The 23,957-nt window shown below is 38.8% G+C and overlaps 1 protein-coding gene across 1 annotated transcript; it reads left to right on the plus strand.

Moving 5' to 3' along the window:
- The first annotated feature begins 1,222 nt into the window (after positions 1–1,222).
- On the plus strand, positions 1,223–18,598 carry ANXA1 (annexin A1). The gene is made up of 13 exons (XM_075739929.1): positions 1,223–1,363; positions 4,300–4,378; positions 6,540–6,633; positions 7,441–7,535; positions 10,019–10,132; positions 10,742–10,832; positions 11,851–11,930; positions 12,873–12,929; positions 13,916–14,009; positions 14,627–14,722; positions 15,778–15,836; positions 16,702–16,824; positions 18,224–18,598. Exons 2-13 carry the CDS (start codon positions 4,313–4,315, stop codon positions 18,281–18,283), a joined length of 1,029 nt encoding a protein of 342 aa, XP_075596044.1. The 5' UTR covers positions 1,223–1,363; positions 4,300–4,312; the 3' UTR covers positions 18,284–18,598.
- Positions 18,599–23,957: the final 5,359 nt, after the last annotated feature.

Below are 23,957 nucleotides of genomic sequence, written 5' to 3' on the forward strand. Positions count from 1 at the left end.
GTCCCAACATCCCAGCCAGGAGCACGACTGCTGGGAGGGGGCACCGGGGGCAGCCCCAGCCCCAAGCATCAGACACCTTCCTGGGGATGGGACAAGGCAGGACATCAGCCCACAGGCTGAGCCCAGCACAGGTCCTGCTGTAGGGTCCCCAGTGGGGACCCTTCCCTTGACCCTTTGGGATGGGGACCCTCTTGGCTATGCTGATCCTGACCCCAAGCACCAGACCCTCTTGGGGGGACACATTCAGGGCCCAAACAGTTTCTACAGAGCTATTTTAAACAGTGGGAGGTTTAAGCAATGCTTGATCGTGTATGCAATGATGTGCTACCTTTGAGGAATTTGTGAATGTGCCCTCAAATGCTACCCATCAGTCTGTTCCCCTTCCTCCTCATTTTACTAATTGCTACACTTGTCTTTCAAGGGCAGATTGCATTACATGTATGTTCATGAGAGGCAGATCGGCCATACTTCCTGATCCTGGAGGTACCGGTGTGTTGTAGCAGGTCCAGGTCAGCAGAAAGCAGAACCACAGCCCCTGAGAGGCCAATCTGCTAGTTGCAAATACCTCTGGTTTCAGGAAATGTTTTTTCTTCACCAGGCACTGCATTCTGGGCCAATCTGAGATGTTTGCCATATGCCACATGGTGCTGTGCTGGACATGCTCTGGTGAGGAAGTCCTTGCAGAAAACCACTCCTAGCAGGCTGGTGAAATCCTTCATCTTGTATGAACCACTCTCACTTTGAACTTCAGAGTTTAATCTGAATGTTTCAACCTCTTTCTAATTATGTAGGTGCCAGTTATTGCCCTTCTATTAAGCCTCCCAGTTTCCAGGTGTTTGCTTTCAGAAAAGAAAAAAAGGGCATTGATATTGTTTTAGACATGTCTTATTCCTGGACAACTAGACACAGGCTCGTGTGCAGAAGAAGCAGAACCAGTGGCCACCATTCACTTTGAAGTAGTATCAGACACATCAAAATGTGAAGGGAATAACTTGAGTTTAGTTTTTTAACATTTTGATCTTATGATCCCAAAAGATTTATGGCAATTTACTACAGTGAGGGATGTGGCCATGGCAGAGGAGGAGAGCTATCAACGCATGATCATTTGTTGTATTTTCCTTTCTGAAATCTGCTCCTGCTTTCTCCAGCGCATAGTTTTGCAATGACTTTTTTTTGTGTGGTTCTGTGTTTTGGACAGTACCCAGATTTAGCTGCTGCAAAGAGCAGCCAGTTGCTGGGGCTGTGCAAACATGCTGGTTGTTAGGTGGAGCCTCCCATGCAGTGTTATAAAAGCATTTGAGAGACCTCTGTTCTCTTACTCCTGACTGTGCTGTGCTGAAAAGTAGTATTTGTGAGGAAGAAGGTAGGTTTTTGAAGTTTTTTGATGCTCTCTGTAGACCCGACAAACTTTAAGAATTGTACATTAAATTTGTCAAGTGACCTGGTGCAATTTTCTGTGGGTTGGATTTGCTGGCAAGGGAAAAGATGGGTGTGGGCAGGAGAAATTCTTTGAGTTTTGAAATGTTTCATGTACACAGAAGAGCTTGGACAATTACTGCTTTTATTTAATGCATGTAAGGAGTTGAAAAAAAAAGCTAAAAAGATTAAAAGCAAACTTATTTGGAGTTGACTGTTTTCTATGCTTTCTCTTTTGCCTTTGTAGTAGGCTGCTGTAGAAATCTGCAGTAAAACTGGAATTGCTGGAAAACAACGTGCATTGCATAAAAACTTAAAAAAAGAAACAGCTGTTGGTACTTCAACAACAGTTTGCTGCTTGGGCACTGTAGAGGGGTCTTTGCTCATGCAAATGATGAAAATGAAGCAAAGCAATCTTTTAGAAACATAAGAGCAAACCCCTGGTTTTGTGACTAACAGCTTAGGCAGAGCCACGTAAGGGCGGGCTGTATCATCTGGAGTTTGTTCTGCTAAAACTTTCCACTGAATTTTCCAAGGATGAGACTATTTTTCTCTCTGATGTTTTCATTCATATTCAGTAGAATTTCCCACTGTAAAACAAATTATTGTGTTAGATCTACTGCCTGTTTTTCTGACAGGGTGTAATGACCTTAATTTACATCAAGATCCTGGTAAGTAGCATTGTACAGTAACCAGAGATGATATATCTGATACAATTCATGATGTGATTAAATAAGCATGGAGAAATTATGTTGTTTGACACAGACTGTAGTGTAAAAGTCTAGTTTGTGTCTTTAAATATTTTCAATAAATATTGAATATTTTCTCAAAATATTAAAAATTTGCATGTGTCCAGTTCAAGGGTGCTTCTTCCGGGGGACTGGGAGCCAGACAGAAAGTAACATTGCAGTAATTTTTGTGAAGCAACAGTTAGTGCTTTCGGCCTGGATTTCTGTTTGATTTTTCATTCCAGTTGCAATGGTGATCATTCCAATTGGGAACAATAAAAAGCATAAAAATAACAATATTTTTCAAACTGAGAAATTTTAAGTTCTTGTTCCTCTTTCCTTCCAAATGGGACATCTACACATTCCAGTTTGGGAAGTGGAACACATGGCCCCCAAAATTTTATTAAATAGAATAATTCTCAACTAGGTATTTGTTATGGGGTAACCAGAAAGAAGTGTCACAAGAAGAGTACAGGAGTCACTATAAAATAGTTTTTCAAGTCAATGTAAGTATGCTTTTCTGATCCTCATTAAATGACGTGTTCATGAAAGTTGATCCTTACAATTTACACAATATTCTGACCATTATTTGCCCAGATGAGACCTACTTTAAGTATATATAAAATACACATAAATATAGATTCAGAGTCAGTTTCAGTTTTTCTAGCACCACAGGCAGTGCTGAATTTTGTCCCCTCAGGGCTGAGGGAAGGGCACAAAAAGCAAGAGATTTTTGAGGAAGAGGGTGCGTAGGTGGCTCCTGCCTTGGAGAGGGGATGGAAGGGTAGAGCTGGGCTGGAGGGCTGGGGGAGGGATGTGGGAGGTAGCTGCCACAAAGTGGCAGTAAGTGGAAGTGGAAGTAAGTTTTACAGTTTTGCTATGAGGGAAAGCAGCAGCAGGGCTGCAGCTACACTGCTTGGTCTTAGGTGTGTGTTGCTTTAAATGGCTGCTCTTTGCTCTTCCTATGGGACATAGGGCATAAGTAAGGCAAGTGTGTTTGCAGCATGAGCAAACATTTTTTTAAATGATGTTTATAAAAAAACATCATTTTTTTACACTCATGTATATGATCTACATTATATTATCTGTACCCCAAGACTGCAAATAGCATCTTGTCTCATCATACTAGATTCAAAGACACTCTGGTTTAGCCAGCAACACCTTTAGGTTATTGTTTGTACGTATGCTTTAAAACCAAGCCTTGCCTAGAGTTTGCTTTCAAAGTGTGTTTTTTTTAAAAAAAACAAACAAACAAAAAAGTAAAATCTATTTTCAGCAGACCAAAAATACTTTATCTGATAAAACAATTTCTGCCCTTTGTTGCCTCACTGTTTCTGTTAGCAAACAGAATATTCCTCACACCAAAGGTGTTATGAAGCAACCTATTAATTCTTTTTGGGTGCTCAATGTCAAATCACATCAACATTGGTCTTTTTTCCAATTCTGCATGGTATCTTAAGGAAAAGCTGGATTCATCTTCATTTTGAGTGGTAAAAAGGAAAAGTTACTTTTTTTCCTTTAAATGGCTAATGCTTTATTGTTTTCTAGAAATTAGATGAAATATGTAAGAAATAAGGAACAGGGTAGGTGAAACTGATTTTACTCCTCTTCCTTAGGAAAGGTCTAGTGGAAGAAATGAGAATATATTTAAGAAGGGAATATTTTTTGTCTTAATGTAACACGTAAGAGCTCCATCCTCAGTAAATGATCAGACAGGAATACTTGTTTACCACTGAATTTGAACAGATTCAAATATTCAGTAAGGTAAATGGGCATAGCTGATATCTTAACTAATGGGCAAAACCAGACTTTAATTTGTTTCTGGTAACTTCCCTTTGTAAGTCAATGCTAATACTTAGGTATTGCCTTAGTAAATAAGCAAATAGTCCAACTAGTTTACCGCTCTATTTCTAATCTAAAACTTCTTGAGCAAGCACTTGTTGAGCATTGCGACACCTGCCAAACATGAACAAAAGTTAACTGCTTCCACTAGCACAGGCCAATTACTGCTTGGGAAACTAACCCTTACATATCATAGTTCAAGAGAAAGGATTTTGAGTTTGGGAAACCTTGAGTTGCACTGGTGCTGAAAATGATGAAAAATGGCTTGTAACTTGATGAGAAATTATTTATAACTTGAAGCATCTCTTCCCAGAAACTCTGTCAAGATGACTATGGTATCAGAATTTCTGAAACAGGCATGGTTCATGGAAAATCAGGAGCAGGAATGTATTGTAAGTATTATCACCATTTGAGCATCGTGTTTATTTTCAAGTAGTTTTAGAAGTGATTTAAGGGCATAGGCCACCAAATGTCTTTCATATACTCAAAGGGAGGAAAACCAATGGCAAAACTCCAGCTAATTAGAATTGGAACCCAATTTTATTGCAACATGTAGTCTAATATAATCTAATAGCCTAGTAAGTCTGCTATCAGATGAAAAAATATTCTTATTTGCACATATCAGTCTAGTTGTCAGTTCCTAGGCAGAACTAGTTACTGTAATGAAATTCCCAGCGGCCAATCACTGATTCACTCAAGTCATCGTCTTTAAAATAGTAATCTGATGCATAGGTATGTGAATGTGTAAGAACATGCTCAGATGACGTACACAAGAAAAACAGGGAGTCCCAGGCTCAGGTACAGGAAGCCATGAGTTGGAGCCCAGGAATGTAAAGGAGGAACTAAAGTCACTAGTATATGTCCTAGTTTTCATATCATATGACATGCTTACAGTGGAAAGAGTCACAGTATGTAATAAAACATCTCAGATGATCAGTATTGATACTGATTAGAAGGGTGATGGTAAGTCAAGAGTTATTGCACTAGGATGATGTGGAGAGTCTTTTGATAATGAAGTTGATTAAAATACTGAAATGACTGTCAGCAAAGGTAAAGCAGCACACTGTGAAGTCACAGGAGATTCTGAAAGAACTTTCATCTTGAAAAATCTCAAACGTAGCTGGGGGGGTGGGGTGTGTGTGGGAATTTCAGTAAATAAAGTTTTCTGCTCTAGACCTTTGTGGATTTTGTAATCTTGACTCCACAACATTTCGTGCATAAACCTTTGGCTCCACCATCCCATCCCCCTTGCACCCACAGGGTCCTGAGTCATTCTGGTTGTGTTGGTTACAGAGAGTTTTTTATTGCTAGTAGGCAAGTTTGTCATGGAAACCAATAGACAAAGATTAATCTGGAGTGCCTAGGAAACAGGCAACAAACTAGTCCTGTTGTACATTGCCTTATCACACAAGTCACAGTGGTTTTTTTGAAAGTATGCAAGACACTTCTTCAAGAATGCAGTGCCTCTGCTCTTATACAACTCCTAGTGATATAACTGTGTAGGGAGTTGAGTATTTAATTATCAGACATTAGAAATGTAAAAAATGCAATATAGAATGCTGTATGTAAAGCATGTATCTGTCTTGTTCTATTTAACTTTAGTGGCAAAGGATTTAAAAAAATTAAAACAGTGACTTGTTGAAACAGGACAAAGAGGATAGGTGATTCTGAAAAAGCTCAGCTAAACTACTTTGGAATTTTTTAAATGAAAAATCTCACCATATATCATACCAAGGGGAATTTTATATTAATATTTCATCCAAGAATCTTGGGGCATTTTATAGCTTCTGTAAAAGACGGTAACAAGTATGGGATTGGTTAGGTAGTGCTGTTGGGTTATAGGCCCCACCAGCAACTTGATTTGCCATGTTGCTGACTTAGGGAAAGCCATGTAATCTGTTACATAGTGGAATTCATCACCCCTAGTTATTCACAGAGCACTTCAGACATTGACTAGGGAGTGCCCATCTAGGAGTGAATTCACCAAAGGCCAGTAGATAGTGCCTGTGAAGAAAGTGTGGTTTACATCTCAAGTTTCAAAGAAGTTGAGTAACAGTTCTTTTCTTCCTTGTAGGGTTAGACTTGAATTCTTCTCCAAGATCTTGCATGCAAGAAGTGCTGGTAGTCTTAGATATGAGTCAGCTGAGAAGTCATTTAAGTGATAGTATCATAGTCAATTTGCATAAGATGAGCAAAGAAACTAGTAGAACTTTACTGTAGGATTTAATTGTGGCTCTAGAGCCTTTAAAATTTGAACATAATTGCCTAACGTGACAGTTAAGAAATATTTCCTGTGGAATCCAACTTACTCTTAGAAATGGGTCTTTAGGTGCCTAAACCAATATATGAAGTACTTTCTGTTTAAGAAAGTACTGTGAAAGAAATAGATCCAATGAATACCATTATTGAGTCTGTTTAGTTCTCTCTGTATGTTCCTTGATAGTCCTATAATAGGCAATCCCAAATACATAGTTTATTTAGTCATCTAAAACTGCTTCTTTGCAAAAATATTCTTTGGCATAAGCAAATTTTTTTTTTTTTCCCCCTCTGTAGAAAAGTTCAAAAGGTGGCCCTGGAGTACAGTCATACCCTAACTTTGATCCGTCTGCTGATGTTGTTGCTTTGGACAAAGCTATTACTGTAAAGGGTAAGAGGAGTAAATATTAAACCTAAGGACTCTTCCTTAGGAAATTTTGAGAATAACACTGAATGAAATTTCAGAGTGAGAGGCAATGGCAAGCAGGAGAGGTACCTCTGCTTTTAAAAGCTTGGCAATACATTAAATTATGCCACTTCCTAAAGAATCTCAACTCTTTGATATCTTGATGTTGTATTACAATTTCAGACCTTAATATTACATTAAAGTTATTGACTATGTTGAAGGAAAAGTGGTAAAAATTTAATTTCTAGTGAATCAAAAAATATTATAACATACTATACTAATATTTTTTGATTTGATTTCCATAAAATCCCTGCAAGAGGCAGTGAATATGCTAATAATGTAGTGTATCCTTCTATTGCGTTTCTCTCTTTTAATGAAATTCACATTTGACACTTTGTCTGTACTTTGAAACCTTTTTCAATTTGACTTACTGAGATTAAATGAGTATGCCATCTAATTACTTTATTACTTTTTTTTTTTTAGTTATTCTATAGTGTAAGTTCTGCACTAAGAACACTTTAAAACTTTCTGTATGACATTGTAGAAGCATAATCTTCTGTGTTCTATGGGAATCTATTTGTTGGGTTTCTTCACTACATCACTAATTGTAAGTCAGCAGATGATTACGGATTTTCCTTTGGTTAAACTTCAGTGTGTCAAGAAATCAAATAATGACATAAAGCAAATAATAAAATTTAAAAACTCTTATTTGGCTAAATGATGCACTACAGACCGCTATTAATATTATTTAATATTTCCAATATTATAAATATGGTGTTTGGTGTCTCATAGGTGTGGATGAAGCCACCATCATTGACATCTTGACTAAAAGAACAAATGCTCAGCGTCAGCAGATCAAAACTGCCTATCAGCAGGCTAAAGGAAAGGTAAAATATATTCAAGCCAAAGTTAAATTTATACCCAGAATATCAATGTTACTTCTTGGTCAGATGGTACATATAGCTTTAGCTTCATAGAACAAAAGGTTACGTTTTTCTGCCTTCTGTACTTTGTGAAAGCCATGACAGAATGACAATACCCTGCAACTACATTGCCAGTGCTGAGTCTTTGAATATTGTGGCCACTATTTTGAGATTAAAACAAACAAACAAACCAACAAACCCCAAACCACAAACTTCTAACTTTCCAGCTTTTTGAATGTCCTGGAGATCCTTTAAATCAGTAAATCACTGGTAGTGCAGAGATTTCACTACCACCTGGGAGACAGTCTGCTGAGAGAAAGGGAGAGATGGAGAATGAGACTTGGAGGAATCTCTCTGATCCAGATTGAATACTAAATGGGATAGGAAAGTTGTAGGACCATGATCCTCTTCCACAAGTAGAGCAACACTGATATGGGGATGAGTGTCCAGAATGTAGTGTTCTTCTGCTTCTGAGCAGTAAAAGTACTAGTCCCTGGAACTGAGAAGCATGGCAATTACTGCATGTTTCTGGAAAGGTTTTAATTGTTCTTCTCTCTATAACAGACAGGTGAACCTGTAACTCTAAACTGAAATTACAATTGCACAGTTGGCACACCGGAGTTACTGAGTGTTTGCTCCTTGAAAAGTGATTCTTTTGAGCTTTTTGCTTTGTAGCTCTAAGTGTAACTATTAAGGGCCAACTTAGAAAATAAGTTTGATATCTCATTTTAGCCTAGGTTTCTTTTTTCTGTTCAGGAAACCACACTTGTGGTTTTCATAGCTCTCTCCTCCCTTGGAGGAAGCTTCAGCCTTGCAATTATATTGTTTAAGGACCTAAATTAAAATCTAACTTCAAAGACATAGGGACACTAATGCTGTTAGATTATTAGATACTCTGGTTCCTGCCACACCATCAAAAGCAAAACAGAACTAACTATGGACATAGTGCTTCCTTCTGAAATAATGTCATTGGTTTACGTATCCTGACAAGGCAGGTTGACCCTCTCACTCTTACAGCCACAGTCTTGATACATACTTGGTGGACAGCAGGACTGTAAATTTTAATGTTACAATATAGAGTACCGAGCATTTCCAGATAAGAGGTAGAATAAATCAGACTTTTTAATTTATTTTTTTTAAACTTAAATGTAGGTCAAATTAGAATGTAGCCCAAATCTTAACTTCAGGACTTGAAGTTTTGTGTAGGATGATATTACAGTAGGCCCACAGAGTTTCCACTGCAAATTCTGTATCCTTTGTGCAATAAATGGATGAATTAAAAAGTTATCCAGATAAGCAACTCAGTCATAATCATAGCAACAGTATTGCCTTCTCTTAAAGAAGCAAGCAGCCTATTCTGGGTCTTCTTCTGATGCAGTAAATGGCTGATGTCATGGATGGAGTCATGCATTTGACTCGCAAGAGAAGGAACAATATACTTTATTCACATAAACCAGTAACAAAGATCAATGGTAAATGCAACAGTGGTTTAACAAGATTTGATGGCAAGGTACAATTGATTATTTACTGCATAGAGGACAGAGTCAGACAGAACTCTCAGGGACACCCTCCCATTGAGTCATGAGGTTCAGAAAAGACCCCCTTGCTTTGTAAACTCCTTCTCAGAGAGGAGTCTAGGTGCAGCTGGATCCAATCCTAGTCCCAGGTGTGGTCAACCATTTACGTCTAAAGGATTATATATGCACAATCAATCCTTTATATCACTTAGGTAAGATTTCAAAGTTTAGCGTGCTATTAGTCACTTACTGAGGATCTGTTGTGGCAAGGAATCTCTCAGCCTCAAGGAGTAACCTTGAGAGGCATCCCTGCTCGAGGGGAGAACCTGGCATGCAGCCCGTGCTGTGCAGGAGAGCTCAAAGGGCTCTTGGGCTGGTCACTATTTATGGAGGTAAGATGACTGACTCACAATCATGTTTGAATACTGACCACAGATGTTCATTTCTTCCAAACGTGGCTTGAGATGAACACTGATCGGCACCGTGGTAAAGTGGGCATGTTGCCATAAATTAGCCCTTGGCTATTGTGGTGTTCTCTGTCTGCCCAAAACACACTTTGAGTCAGGTGCAGCCATCATGACCAGACGCATCTATCACCACCACCACTGGTGCTTATTGCTTGAGCAGGGTTACAGGACATGAAGGTCAGGTTGGGGGCGGAGGTGTGGGGAGCACAGTGTCACAGGTGAATATAGCTGAATTGCAATGCATGAAAGCACTCCTGAATACTTACTGAAAAACACTGACACTTTGATTAACATAAAGGCAACAAATTAAAAATTTCAAGTAGGGCTTCATAATTCTTTCTAGTAGCTAAAGGAATGATGTTGACTAAGATTTATCAGAGATCAGACAATTTTTGGACTGTAGCTGAACAGCAGCATTTTACCATTCACTAGCTTAGTGCGTTTCTTACTCTTCCTGTCACAGAGTCTGGAAGAAGCCTTGAAAAAAGTTCTGAAAAGCCACCTGGAAGATGTTGTTGTGGCTCTGCTCAAAACTCCAGCTCAGTTTGATGCTGAAGAATTAAGAGCCTCTATGAAGGTAAGGCAAAAGCTTCTGAGAAAAACTTTCCTAAAAAGCATAAATAATCACCAGGGCCTGTAAATGACACTGGACTTGCATTTCAAAGCTTCTGTATTGTCTTCATTTTAACTCCATTTTGTAAAATAAATCTATACTGGTAATCCAGGTTCTGACAACAAGACCAAGAAACCTCTGCTGAATTTCAGGGTTGGAAGAGATTGGCTGCAAACGGTATTCTTTTGTGAGAATGAATTTCTTCTGCCTTCTGAAAACTGGTTGCTGATGCAGTGGTAGAAAGCCATAGGTTTACATACGTGTTTACATAAGAGAAAACAAAAAAGCAAGGGGCTATTTTTCTCCATAAATTTTACATTTCTATCTTTTATGTGCACTTCTTGGTCCCTTTAGTGCTTCTTTTGGGTGCCAGTGATATTAGATGTGATAAAAAAATTTCAAAAGAGCTGAAATAACAATATTATATGGAAGCACAATGTTCTTAATTTTTCTATCTTGTTCCACACGTGGCCTTCAAAACCAAGTCCGTGATTTTCGTCTTATTTCTGGTCTTCTACATTTAGATTTGTTGTATCAAATAACATTTCTAAAAATTCAATCATTTTTTGCCAGGGGCTTGGAACTGATGAAGATACCTTAATCGAGATCCTGGCCTCAAGAAACAACAGAGAGATCAGAGAAGCCAGCAAATACTACAAAGAAGGTAATTCAGAACAAGAAGAAGTATTAATGGTATAACTCTATAGCAGATGCATTACAATCACAGCCCCACTTCTCAATATGTGGAGCTGAGATGACAATGTAGGAGACAAATGAAGCATCACATAAGATTGAAAGAGTTGCAGGGGAGGGAGGCCATACTGACTTTCGCTGGCCTACATAGATCCCAATACAGAAGGAAAAGGCATATCATCACCGCCAGAACTGCAGATGACTCATGGAATGGGCCATGCATTTAGATACTTTCTAGGGTGCAAGCAAAATGCAGCTGCTTTTCTTCTCTTGTAACTAAACTTTGGCTGACCTCTTAAGATCTCACTAGTCTGGAAAAAAAAGCTTATTGAGTTAGCAACATGGGTAACAGTAGCAGCAGGAGCAACCAGGAACTAAAGTGGAACAATCTTTGAAGGGATAACTGAAATGTAATGTGGTATCTCTCATAGATGTAAAGTTTACTGCAGTCAATCAGTGTTTTCTCATTAAATCATGTTTTGTGAGATTATAGGCTAACTTTTCCAAGAGATTTCCATTCAAATAGTTTCAGTTAGAAGCCCAAATTTATAGTTTGATTTTTCAGAAGAGTTTTGTGATTGAGTTCAGTGTTGATAAGAACAACCAGAAATAAGAATGAAAGACAAATGGCTCAGAAAAAGTTTCAAGCTTTTTTTTGTACTTCAGAAGCAAAAGCGCAAGACAATGCCACCCACAGGACCTTATAGAAGGACTTTTTCTGCAGATTTTGGGTTTAGCCTCCAATTTCAAGCATGTCTCAGTGATTAGAGGACACTTTACAAATATACCCCTTCTCTCGAAGCTAAATGAGAAAAAGTAAGAAAAATGCATTTCTAGTGTGCATATTTAAGTCGTAAATTAAGAAAAGGCTGAAAAAAATCATAGAATCATAGAATGATTTGGTTTGGAAGCGAGCTTTAAAGATTATGTGGTCAAACTAGTTGATAACTTTTGAAACAAACTACGAATCGTTTTTAATTTTATTTCAGTGCTGAAGAGAGATCTGACTCAAGACATTATCTCTGACACATCTGGAGACTTTCAGAAGGCTTTGGTTGCTCTAGCCAAGGTATGCTGTGTTTAAGCATTTTGAGTGACATCATCTTTAGTGAAAAATTAATTTTGTGAAGACTATTTTAGAGAAAGACATACAATAAATAAGGATTTAGGTAGTATTTATTTCCTTGCATTATTTTTTATTTACATATCTTAGACCATATGAAATTATTCTTAAACAAGATATAATGTGATTTTATCGCAAATGCATTGTAAAAACTAGTGATGTTTATTGTTGTTTATCGGTTACTCTTTTAAAACCTTTTTAGGGGTTTAACTGTCTGTAAGCTTTTGAAAAAAGCAACGTGAACAATGTCCTGTCAATTGACTAGAAATAGAAGAAGAAGAAATGCTTACAATTAGATAAATAAACCTTTTGGCTTGCTGTGAAGATATGTTTCTAGTAGTTAGATAATGGGACAGGGGGAGGGACAGAAAAAGTGTTTTGTGAATTTTTGTTCAGAAGCAGATGATTTTAAACACTGGACTTGTACAGTGAAAAGACTTTTTAAAATTGAATAAATATTTGATTCCATGATTGTTGAGTACATGTATATGAAACTTGTACATGCACATGGGGTTCTTTTTTTGTATGTCTCTGTGCATCGATTTGATTTTCAGTTTTTGGTTTCAAACCAACTTGAAAGAAGTCTATTAAATGGTCATCAGGAAGTAAATCACAGCTTCCAAGCCTGTAACTTCACATTAAGAAACAATATTTCCTATGAATTTTGATGTAGGACTTCAGAAATAAGTTGTTGATGGCCTTAGAAATGTGAGCTCTGACTGATTAACAAATACAACAGCTTTATTCACAGAATAGTTGACATAACTGTATCTATCTGCAATTATATATTGTTACGTATGGAAATAGTAGGGCAGAACTCTAAAATGCTGAGTTTTGGAGAACTGAATGATTGTGAATACCAGTGAAATATTATTTATATTTATGTAGGCTGACCGAACTGAAGATTCTTATGTGAATGATGAGCTTGCTGACAATGATGCCAGGGTAAGATCATACTTAGCACTGTGCAGATTTCTTCATCTGATTTACTTAGGATTATAAACTCTGTCTGCAAATGTTCTACCTGAATCTTGTGCATTGCAGACTAGACAGAGATTTATATGTTAAGTAGCAGTCTTTTCTGAGGGGATACTATTTTACAAAGTTCATGTAAGCTCTGTCTGAAGGAAATTAAATCTCCACCTGAACATCTAGCTTTAGAAACATTTCTGCAAGACCTCTTCTAGCACATGTGAAGTGTGCAGACCATTTGAAGTAGAGGTCAACAACTGGAGAAATTAGACAGAATCTTCCTTCTGTTTGTAACATAGTTCTTGAATTGAGGGACAAGGGTGTGCTCAAGTAGGTGCCGAACCAGCTGCATTACCTTGACCAGTGTGAACTCTGCAGTGTGTTACCTGTAGCTATCGCTTTACAGTGATGAACCTTTCAAGATTATTGGGTAAACCTCACAGTAATTTTCTGAATAATTCTAAAATAAGCAACTGATCTTTCCCTTATTTCTTCTACCATTAGTGTAAATATTTTTTTTTAAATCTTGGTAAACCTTAGTGGTCTTTCCTGAGTTTTCACCTATAAAATCTTACATCACTGTTACAATTTAAATATAGATTGACTTGAAATTTATATTTTTTTATTTTTTTTTTTTTTTTAAATCAAACCAAGAAAAGGCCATTGAGCAATACTGGTTTTAGTCATGCTACATAAGGAGTTTAGATTTCTCACCAGCCCTAGATATAAAAGTGCATAGTGTTCTCCAGGTACTATTATGACATAAGTGATGTATGAAATATCACTTGATAGAGCTAGAGTTATTTTGACGTTGTGTTTTGTTGTGAACTGTGTCAAGGTTTGGAGTTCATTATTGACAAGCAATGGCCTACATTTGGCTGGTAGCCTCACAAGTACAATATTTCTGTTTAGGTTTTACTGTACTTGTTAACTTTACTACTTTCTTTTCTTTATGACAGGCTTTGTATGAAGCAGGAGAGAAAAAGAAAGGAACAGATATTAATGTGTTTGTTACTGTTCTTACTGCAAGAAGCTACCCACATCTCCGAAGGGGTAGGTTGGATGAAACTTTGTGCTTCATAGGAATTGTATTTTGAACTTGGCCTGCTCATGAACTCAGCGAAGATACAGATTATAAAGTCATGACTTTGACTGCTACAAAGGTCTTTGGACACATGTTTGCTGACTAAGGGTGCAGTTGGCAGCTTGGATATTCTTTCCATACTAGTGATGAGCAATCTCATTTAGGTTTGTAACAAAACTATTACTGTGAAGTCTCACATGGCTAGTGATCACAAGGGCAAGGGATCAGTGTGGCAGGAGTTCTGAGTGATCCCCAACATGGTCTCGCTCCTCAGCCAGTTTTCCTGGGTAGAGGGATATCACCTAAGTTCACAGGCTCCAGTGGAGTCATTGGACCACCTCTGTCCCTACCAAGCGGAACATGAGCCCTGCCATCCTAACAAAGTCCCATTCCTTTGGCTGATTCCACCAGTCTGTGCAGTAACACTGCTCTTTATACTGTGCTGGCTGAAGAAAATGAGAAAGGTGGCCTACAAACATTCATCTGTGTGCCCTGCTGCAGCAGTGAGGGCAGAACAAGGCAGATGCAATGCAGGGAGAACACTATATTTTCATCACTATTCACTGAGTTTTCTTCCCTTATTTAGTCTTTCAGAAGTACGCCAAATACAGCAAGCATGACATGAACAAGGTATTGGATTTGGAGCTGAAAGGTGATATTGAGAAATGCCTGACTGCCCTTGGTAAGTAGTTCTGCAGATTGTAACCTAGTATATACATTGACGATATGAAAACCTACTTTTTACTTCTGTCATGCTTGCTCCAATTGGAAGCTATTCTGGGCTTATCCTGCTTCACTGAGAAACATGTTAAATAATACTTTGGAAAATTTACTCTGAACATACTGATTTAATTGAGTTATTTAACGTCAGTTAAAGTTGCTGAATGAGTAAAAATACTTCTCCTGATATGTAGAAAGATCTTTTAAGGAGAACTAATGTGTCATCAACATAGGAAGATCTTTACAGAAAGTTAATATGCTAAAAAGAGCTGTCAGCACAGGCACAATATGTATCAAAAATCCAATAGTTTTGAACCTATCTTCAAGAAACGAAAACCAAACCCACTCTTCTCAATTTTTTTTCAAAGACATTTATAATATACAATTATAAAAAAGATAACAAATTTCCTCCCACAATTTTGTTTAAGAAAATATAAGCTCTGTGATAAAGGTGTATATTAAGACCCTTAACATTACTGTTCCTCACGAACAATAAGGTGAGGCAGTGACTCAGTGAAATAATTTTTATAAGTGGACCAGAGATGGAATCAGAAGGCAGACACACATCTTGTTCTCAGTTTTTGCACCACAGTCAAGCGCACTTTGGATGAAAGAATGAGTCCTATCGGATCCCTCTTAATATCACAAGTGGAGGACAAGTACTTAGTATAACGCCATTTACAAAACACCAGATCGTAACTTCCAGCTCTGCTGTAGAAGACAGAAATGGTTACATACTATTCTTGTTGGGAATTGCATCATCTCTCTTAATTTTGTGGCAATAAACTAGGGAGCGCAGTCTTGTAACTATTTTTCCCTGACTGAATTGCTGTCTGAATAGAGAGAGGATAGGAACTACTACTTCTCCCATGTTTTGAAGTCGAGTACAAAGAACTAGATAAATAGGATATGCTGGTAGGAACCCTGAGACCCTTTAAAGTGTTTTCTTTCCAAACTTTTCCCTTTTGTTACTTGTTACCTGTATAACAGATGTGACCTTATCTCCTCTCCTTGCAGTGAAGTGTGCAACAAGCAAGCCAGCTTTTTTTGCCGAAAAGCTCCACTTGGCGATGAAGGTAAAGAAAGGACTTCTCTTTGTAAACATGGGGTGGTTTTCAAGCTGAAAAATAACAACCCAGCTAGAGCTCTCTAAGCCCTTTGTGTGATAAAAAAGGACTGAAGAAGGAAATTCAGTGTATTTCTCTCTTTCCTTCTATTCTTTCCTTTGAAACCACCGAGTGCCTTTCCATAGGAGGAGCTGTCTGTTAGCTGTGGTGTATCAGGAAGGCATCCATCCAGCTACGCATTTATCTTTTACTCTAGACAGTGGCAGAAAGCTAACCGGAACATTTCTTATTTATGAAAACCAAAAATATTAGTGAAAAGTAAATAGGAAAGTAATAAGTGTTCTGGACAAGAACCTTGTAGAAGCCTAATTTTTGACAAGACATCCTTGGTCATTCTGTCAAATCTTGAACCTGAGCTGAGTGAGGCAGCTGGAGATCCTCAAACAGTTTAGTATGCGGGTATTTTCATAGCGTCTGTGACTTGGTTGTATATGTGAAAAATTGAGAGAAACTTTATCAAAATACAGTTATACTGCACTCTTAAAAAATGATAAAAAAGGCGTTGAGGTCTAGGTTGTCTCTGGTGTCTAGCAAGCACAGGGAAGGACATACCTCTTTTTAGGAAACAGCTAAAAGAGGTGCATAAAAAGGAAATCCAGGGGTGCAGGTAGCCTGTCAGAAGTGAATTGTGCTCACAGGGAACAGAAGGGAATGTGAGAGGACTCCCTCATGTGAGATGTTAAAGGAATAGGATGTGGCCTTTGTACACCCACAAAGAAGTCTGATAGATTAACAACACACAGAATCTTGATTTAAGATATTTCAATGACTTAAGTAGTGTCTTCTTTTTTTTTTTTTTTTTTCCTTTTAACAGGGCTTTGGGACACGGCACAAAGAGCTCATCAGAATCATGGTTTCACGCCATGAAGTGGATATGAATGAGATCAAAGGCTATTACAAGAGTTTGTATGGCATTTCTCTCCGCCAAGCCATTATGGTAGGTTTTCTTTCAGGTGACGTATGAAATGCAAAACAACCAAATGATTTTGGAAATTCAGTAAGGGTTTGATAACTCTTCTGCTCTTCAGTCACCAGTTCATCCTGAGTAACTCCTTGTAGCTGAGTATTTCATGTTCCAAATGATCCACATGCTGGTAGAACTAACTCATTTTCTGGAGCAATGTTTTTGTCACAAAAGCTGTAGCAATTTGTTTGTAGTGGTACATGTCTCCTAATAACACCTTACAGTAAAAGCCAAGAGTTGAATGGAGACTACAGTATCCTCAAGTTCCTGTGCTTGGGCAGACATAAAGTACCCTGGCAGAAGAGTGGAGATGATTGCACTGACAGCAATTTGGGAGATGTTTGATGCAACTGGCTATTGCTTTTTAACAAAAACCACCTTGTTAACTTGACATTTATTTGACCTACTTTCCAGGTGACTTAAAAATATCTTTTTAAAGGGGACAGACCACCCAATGTATTTAAACCAGTGAGGGACCTGAAGAAAGCTAAACTTGAAAAGAAGCTTTGTGGAGGCTAGTGGACACCACTTTAGGGGGGGGGGGGGGGAAGTCTTGCTTGGAATAGAAACATACTCCTTACATGTATCAAAATGCCTTTTTGATTTTTATTGGTGTCTGCTACTTCTTTAGGTAGGTGCCAAAGATCACTTTTATTTTTTCCCTCAAGAGTGATCTGTAATGTGATATGTGTGATCTGTAATTTGGTATGTAATTACATCACCTCATTGTATTCCAAAGAGATGATTGCATACAAATGGCTTGAGGCATAGCTTGGCTACACTAAACAACTCATATGTCTCTGCAAAGTAGATTTAAATTTGAGAAAACATAGCATGTAATAATTACAGTGCATATTATCCATTTTTAAGTGCACTTAATGCATATTATCCATTTTTTCCAAGCTGAATAAGTGATCCTGTGGTGAATTGAATATTACTGTACTCTTAGCCTGTGTTTGAGATAATTCTAGATGCAATGTGTCTAGTGGTTTAATATTAATGAACTTTGGACATCACTGGTCAAGGAAGGCATTTTCACTTTATCTAGAGAAGAAAAGCTTAAGATTCTAGGTGGATAGAAATCTTCTGTGCCTCTATTTATGCCATGAGACCTCCTCAGATTTTTATTGGCCTTGTCTACCTCTGCTTCATGCTGGAAATGCATGTGTTTATTTCTAGGTCATATGAATAAGTTCAGCGAGGGTATTCAGTTCAAGCTCAGTCTGTGGCTAACACGCGTGTGTTATCAAGTGATTAATTTATTTAGGTGAAGGCTTGCTGTTTAGTACATGTATATTGAGTGCTTACTAAAATTTATTTCACTTGAGACCATTATCCTAACAATTGTGGGGTTTTGTGCTTAAATTGACAGGATGAACTCAAAGGGGATTATGAAAATATCCTGGTGGCTTTATGTGGAAGTGATAACTGAGTTTCATGTTCCTGCAATGCACTCAAGCCCTGTTGCTGAAGGTCTTTATATTTACCTCAGCTGTTTATATAAAATACAGTGAGGTTTCTCTGGAATGGTACTTAATCCATATGTGTTATGTCAAAACCTGTAACCTGGAATGTATTTTTTCAGTTTCTATATTCTAAATGGCATTAATATCTCTTGTTGCCATTATTTATCCAAAGTTAAAGAACACCCCACAGTTTTTACTTGTTTGATTAATCATGAAAAAGGTAAAGTTTTCATCTATGCAAAGCAAATAATCTTTTAAAAATAAAATTAACTTGTGTGGAACTTTTTATGTCCTTTGTTGCTTTTCTGCATTTAATTTAAAGTTGTCTACATACAGTGCATGAGAGAAAAATCAGTAAATAATTTAATCAAAAAAAATGTAGCAATATCACACAGAATATTTGAGCCTATACCTTTCCATTTCACTTCAGCTAGTGTTTACATAAGCCAGATGTAAGAAAAATAACTAAAGATAGGTTATTAAAACCCCCTAGGAACATAAAAAAGCTAATGATATCTCTGTCTTGTTCTTTTTCATTTAACTTCTAGAGTAAATAAACTTGTTATGTTTCGTACATAGGGAAAAAAAAGAATTGAAAAAACTCTTCATATCCCATGTAGGACTTTTATGTTTTTCCTGATGAATTGTGTAAAGTTTTTATATTATTTCCACAGTGAAAAAACTACTATCACTACCTCTATTTTGGGCAGAGTTCATGCTTGGCATTACTGTCCTGATTGTGCCAGATGCTGTACATATGATTTATTATAGCCCACTGGTTAATTGATGGTTCTTCGTTACATGCAAACACTGCTAGTCTTTGTTATGGTGGCCTCCAATTACTCATTTGAAAGCCAGCATGCTAAACTACTGGGAAATCAAAGGTCATCTTGGCTAATTTGTGTTAAACATTGCAGGAACTCTTTACTTCATATTGGGATGGTCTAGGATAACAGAACTAGATGTCTGGAAAAGGAGAAGACTTATTCTAGAAGAAACATTGGCATTGCTAGAGCTGAAGAGAAAATTCCTATGTGCCTTCCACAGGGCCAAGTTTTTACCTACTCCAGTTATTTTCCAAGATCTATAGTTCCTACCCTACCATAGTTTACTTTGTCGGCAATCCTTATTGTCCTCATAGGATAAGTGGGGAAGAGACATTCCGACCAAAGAAGTTTATGGGACATTTACATGACAGAAAAAAACAAACAAGCAGACATATGTGTTGAGGGAGCTGTTTGATCAAATTACAAGCTTGTGTTGGGTTTGCGTGGTGAGGATTTGGTAGCCGGGGGGGGGGTGGGTGGGTGGGGGCGGCTACAGGGGTGGCTTCTGTGAGAAGCTGCCAGAAGCTTCCCCTGTGTCTGATAGAGCCAATGCCAGCCAGCTCCAAGACGGACCCACCGCTGGCCAAGGCCAAGCCAATCAGCACCTCTGTGATAACATATTTAAGAAGGAAAAAAAGTTAGGGAGAGCTTTTGCAGCCAGAGAGAGGAGCGAGAAGATGTAAGAAACTCTGCAGACACCAAGGTCAGTGAAGAAGGAGGGGCAGGAGGTGCTCCAGGCACCGGAGCAAGATCCCCCTGCAGCCCATGGTGAAGACCATGGTGAAGCAGGCTGTCCCCCTGCAGCCCATGGAGGAAGGATGAGGGGGTGTAGAGATTCCACCTGCAGCCCATGGAGGACCCCACGCAAGAGCAGGTGGAGGCACCTGGAGGAGGCTGTGACCCCGTGGGAAGCCAGGCTGGAGCAAGATCCTGGCGGGACCCGTGGACCCATGGAGAGAGGAGCCCACGCCAGAGCAGGTTTTCTGGCAGGACTTGTGACCCCCTGGGGGACCCACGCTGGAGCAGTTTGCTCCTGAAGGTCTGCACCCCATGGAAGAGACCACGCTGGAGCAGTTCGTGAAGGACTGTAGCCCGTGGGAGAGACTCCACATTGGAGAAGCTCGTGAAGGACTGTCTCCCATGAGACGGACTCCATGTCGGAGCAGGGGAACGATGAGAGGAGTCCTCCCCCTGAGGATGAAGAAGCGGCAGAGAAAACGTGTGATGAACTGACCGTAACCCCCATTCTGTGTCCCCCTGTGCCGCTGAGGCAGGGGGAGGTTGAAGCCGGGAGTGAAGTTGAGCTCGGGGAGATGGGAGGGGTGGGGGGAGGTGTTTTAAGATTTGGTTATTTCTCATTCCTCTACTCTGTTTTGCTTAGTAATAAATTAGATGAATTCCCTCTCTAAGTTCGGTCTGTTTTGCTCGTGATGATAATTAGTGAATGATCTCTCCCTGTCCTTATCTCGACCCACAGGCTTTTTGTTGTACCTTTTCTCCCCTGTCTAGTGAACGAGGGGAGTGACAGAGCGGCTCTGGTGGGCACCTGGCCCCAGCCAGGGTCAATCCACCACAAAGCTTCAGAGAAAACATATCCAAATCACCTTGTATGTTTTGAGTGCAAAAAGCAAAAGCTACATTTTCTTAAGAGGCAGGTATTAGGAGAATGCAATTCCTCAGTCCTTTAGTCCATATAATGATGAGTTGGAAAGGTTGATTGTGACACTAAAAGTTGATTGAAAGAAAAGTCTAACTTTACTGAATATGAAATAAAGATGGTATCTTGATTCTTTACCAGAACCCCTTTGCTTCCTTTCTCACTAAAAAAAAATGCACAGAAGGGAACGATTAGATGCAGCTGTGGTTTCCTTTTTAACTTTTTGTGATAAACATATATGTTTTGATTATATGCATATAAAAATAATAAATATAGATGCATATAAAGCATATATGCTTTGCTAACCTCTTTGAAATGGGTAACAACCTACTAAAAGTGAAGAAACTTCAATGACTAGATTTTGAGATACTACCTTTGTTGCTGCCCGGACCCTTGCAGAAACAAAAAAAACCCAGGCCAAACATGTACTTAGTGGATGGGTCATAACTAATTAACTTGTGGCCAGTAGATTATTAGGCCTAATCATTAAATTCTTGTTTCAACATTTCAGTCATTGCAAAATTGAGAGTTGCTGTAGCTATGCAAGGGAAATAATCTGATTTCATCAGCACAGGAAAGAGTTGTTTTTCAAGTGGTATATTCACCAGAGAAGCCAAAAGATGCAAAAAAATCCATCAAAAAAAGCTATAGCAGGTTTTTAAAAAGTACTTCTAATTAAAGCTGAGGGAATGATCAAAAATTTAAATTTATTTATTTGAAGTGGTCTCTTTCTTTTTGGCTGAGTTCAAGAGGGGCTCAGCAACAGCATGTTCTTTGCCAGAGCCCAGCCTAACTACTCAACTTCAAAGTGTGAACAACTGAGCGCCTAGAATTTTCACTGAGACTGAAGAAGGAGACAGTACAAAGTTAAATGTGTCATTAACAGAAAAATGGTTCTTATCTGAGCTCCGCAGGACTGTGTAACAGAATGAAATTATTCCTGTACATTGCAGCATTCTAAACAGTTCTCCTAATTTTAAGATATTTCACTATAATTTTATGTGTATCCTTGCTAGAGGCAAGAGTAACTCCGTTTTGGTTGTCCTCTGTTTGTGTATATTTCTACAAGTGCAAGTGCTGCTTGTTTTGAAGAGGAAGGATTGATGGAGATTTATGTAGTGGTGTATCAATGAGGAGTCACAGGTTTACCACCACTGGAAGCCAGCTAATCCTCCTAGGCATTCACTTCTGTCTGAGGCACACATTTATGTATAGTGAGGGTACTGTTTCCACATGCATTTAAAAAAACAGGTTTTTTTAAAAAAATGTTCTGCTCATATGGCCATTTTGCAGCTGTCTTGGATATTACGATGTATTTACATTACTTATGTCCAGAGGAAATTTACAGCCAACTATTATAGTCCAGAAACTTTTTCAATTACTGCAAAAAATAGGGCTTAGGTTAATACTTGTGGAACAGAAAGATTGCACCATCCATTTCACTGCCAGAAGGTTCCCTGATGGTCTGAGTGGAAGGGTAGGATATTTCTAAACTTTAAAAAAAAAAAAAAAGTAAATATGGTTTTCAGTTATAGCAACCCCTAAGTGGCATTAAGAAAGGGCTGTCCTGGTTCTAAAGAGATATACTGTGCAACCAAGGGGAAGGGGGGAGAGAGAGAGAGAGAGGGAGAGAACTAAATGGATCAGCACAAATAAGGCAGTGTTTTCTATGCAAATTAATAAGAGCATCAACAGAGCAATATAAGTAAAGCTCTAAGTACAAGTCACTCTAGTCAGAGTATTGTTAAGAAGAGCTGGGTTACCACAGAAGGCAAGTAAACGAAGGTAATTTGGATCTTCTTTGCTCTTATTTTTCTGCTTATCAAAGGACAAAATGTTACACAAAATCACTGCAAAAGTTTGAAATATAAGTCCCTAAGGACTCCATTCAATAGCATGCCTCTCCCTCTGAACTTCAAGCATGTGATGAGTCCACGGATTTCTACCAAGGAGGGATGCTAGCACATAATCTGCAGCTATTTTCCTACTCGATGTTAGAAACTAAGCACCAGGACCAGGAAATATACAAGGCGGGGGGGTGGGGGGGTGGGGGGGAATAAAAAGGTATTTTCAAGTCTTTCTAAACTTACGTCAAAAACAAACGAAACATCTATTACACCAAACTTAGACTGCAAAGAACCACTCAGTATTCTCTCAGGCTGTCTGGAGAAAGACTTGCTCAGACATAGTCAGTGTGCTGGAATTTTCACCACTCTTTTAGTGAAACACAAGGTATTTTATAATTCCTCTGCTGAGGTGGGGATAGTCATTGGTAACAGCCTACAAAAATAAAGAAGCCTTTAATCAAGTGTAAACGGGACAGAAGGAAAGTACCCTGTCACGTTTTGAAGACAGTCGGATTTGCTTGCTTTGGAAAGACATACATTAGAATTGCAGTAGGGTGGGTTTTTTTGCATTCAGCTCAGACTTCTGAGGAATGGTAGCTGCCCCACTTAATAGGGAATGGCCATCCAGCCATTTAAAGCTTATGAAGGGGAAGTGAGGGATGAAATCAAGAGGAAAGGAAATGTCAGTAAATATGTTACAGAAGAGGCCACAGTGAAATTCACAGATTCACAGATTCACAGATTGGTAGGGGTTGGAGGGGACTTCTGGACATCACCCAGTCCCTGCTAGAGCAGGATCACCTAGACCAGATTGCACAGGATCACATCCAGGTGGATTTTGAATATCTCCAGAGAAGGAGACTCCACAACCTCTCTGGGCAGCCTGTTCCAGTACTCAGTCATCCTCAAAGTGAAGAAATTTTTCCTCATTTTTAGACGGAACTTCCTGGGTTCCAGTTTGTGCCCATTGCCCCTTGTCCTGTCACTGGGCACCACTGAGAAGAGTCTGGCCCCTTCCTATAGACATCCACCCTTTAGATATTTATAAGCATTGATAAGATCCCCTCTCAGTCTTCTCTTCTCCAGGCTCAACAGACCCAGCTCTCTCAGCCTTTCCTCATGAGAGAGATTCCCCTTGGTGAACCCATGTTGACCACTCCCAATAACCACCTTCTTAACGTGCTTTTTGATAACCCCCAGAATAAGTTGCTCAATCATCTTTCCAGGGATGGAGGTGAGGCTGACTGGCCTGTAGTTTCCTGGGTCCTCCTTCTTGCCCTTTTTGAAGACCAGAGTGACATTGACTTTC

Source organism: Balearica regulorum, chromosome Z (assembly GCF_011004875.1).
Source record: "Balearica regulorum gibbericeps isolate bBalReg1 chromosome Z, bBalReg1.pri, whole genome shotgun sequence".
NCBI classification, from domain to species: Eukaryota; Metazoa; Chordata; class Aves; order Gruiformes; family Gruidae; genus Balearica; species Balearica regulorum.

Excerpts from the sequence above, each read along its gene's own strand:
- ANXA1 (XM_075739929.1), top strand. The coding sequence starts at position 4,313 with ATGACTATGGTATCAGAATTTCTGAAACAGGCATGGTTCATGGAAAAT. Across the intron at positions 10,833-11,850 it reads CAGCAAATACTACAAAGAAG|TGCTGAAGAGAGATCTGACT; the intron begins GTAATTCAGAAC and ends ATTTTATTTCAG. Across the intron at positions 14,723-15,777 it reads GAAATGCCTGACTGCCCTTG|TGAAGTGTGCAACAAGCAAG; the intron begins GTAAGTAGTTCT and ends CTCTCCTTGCAG.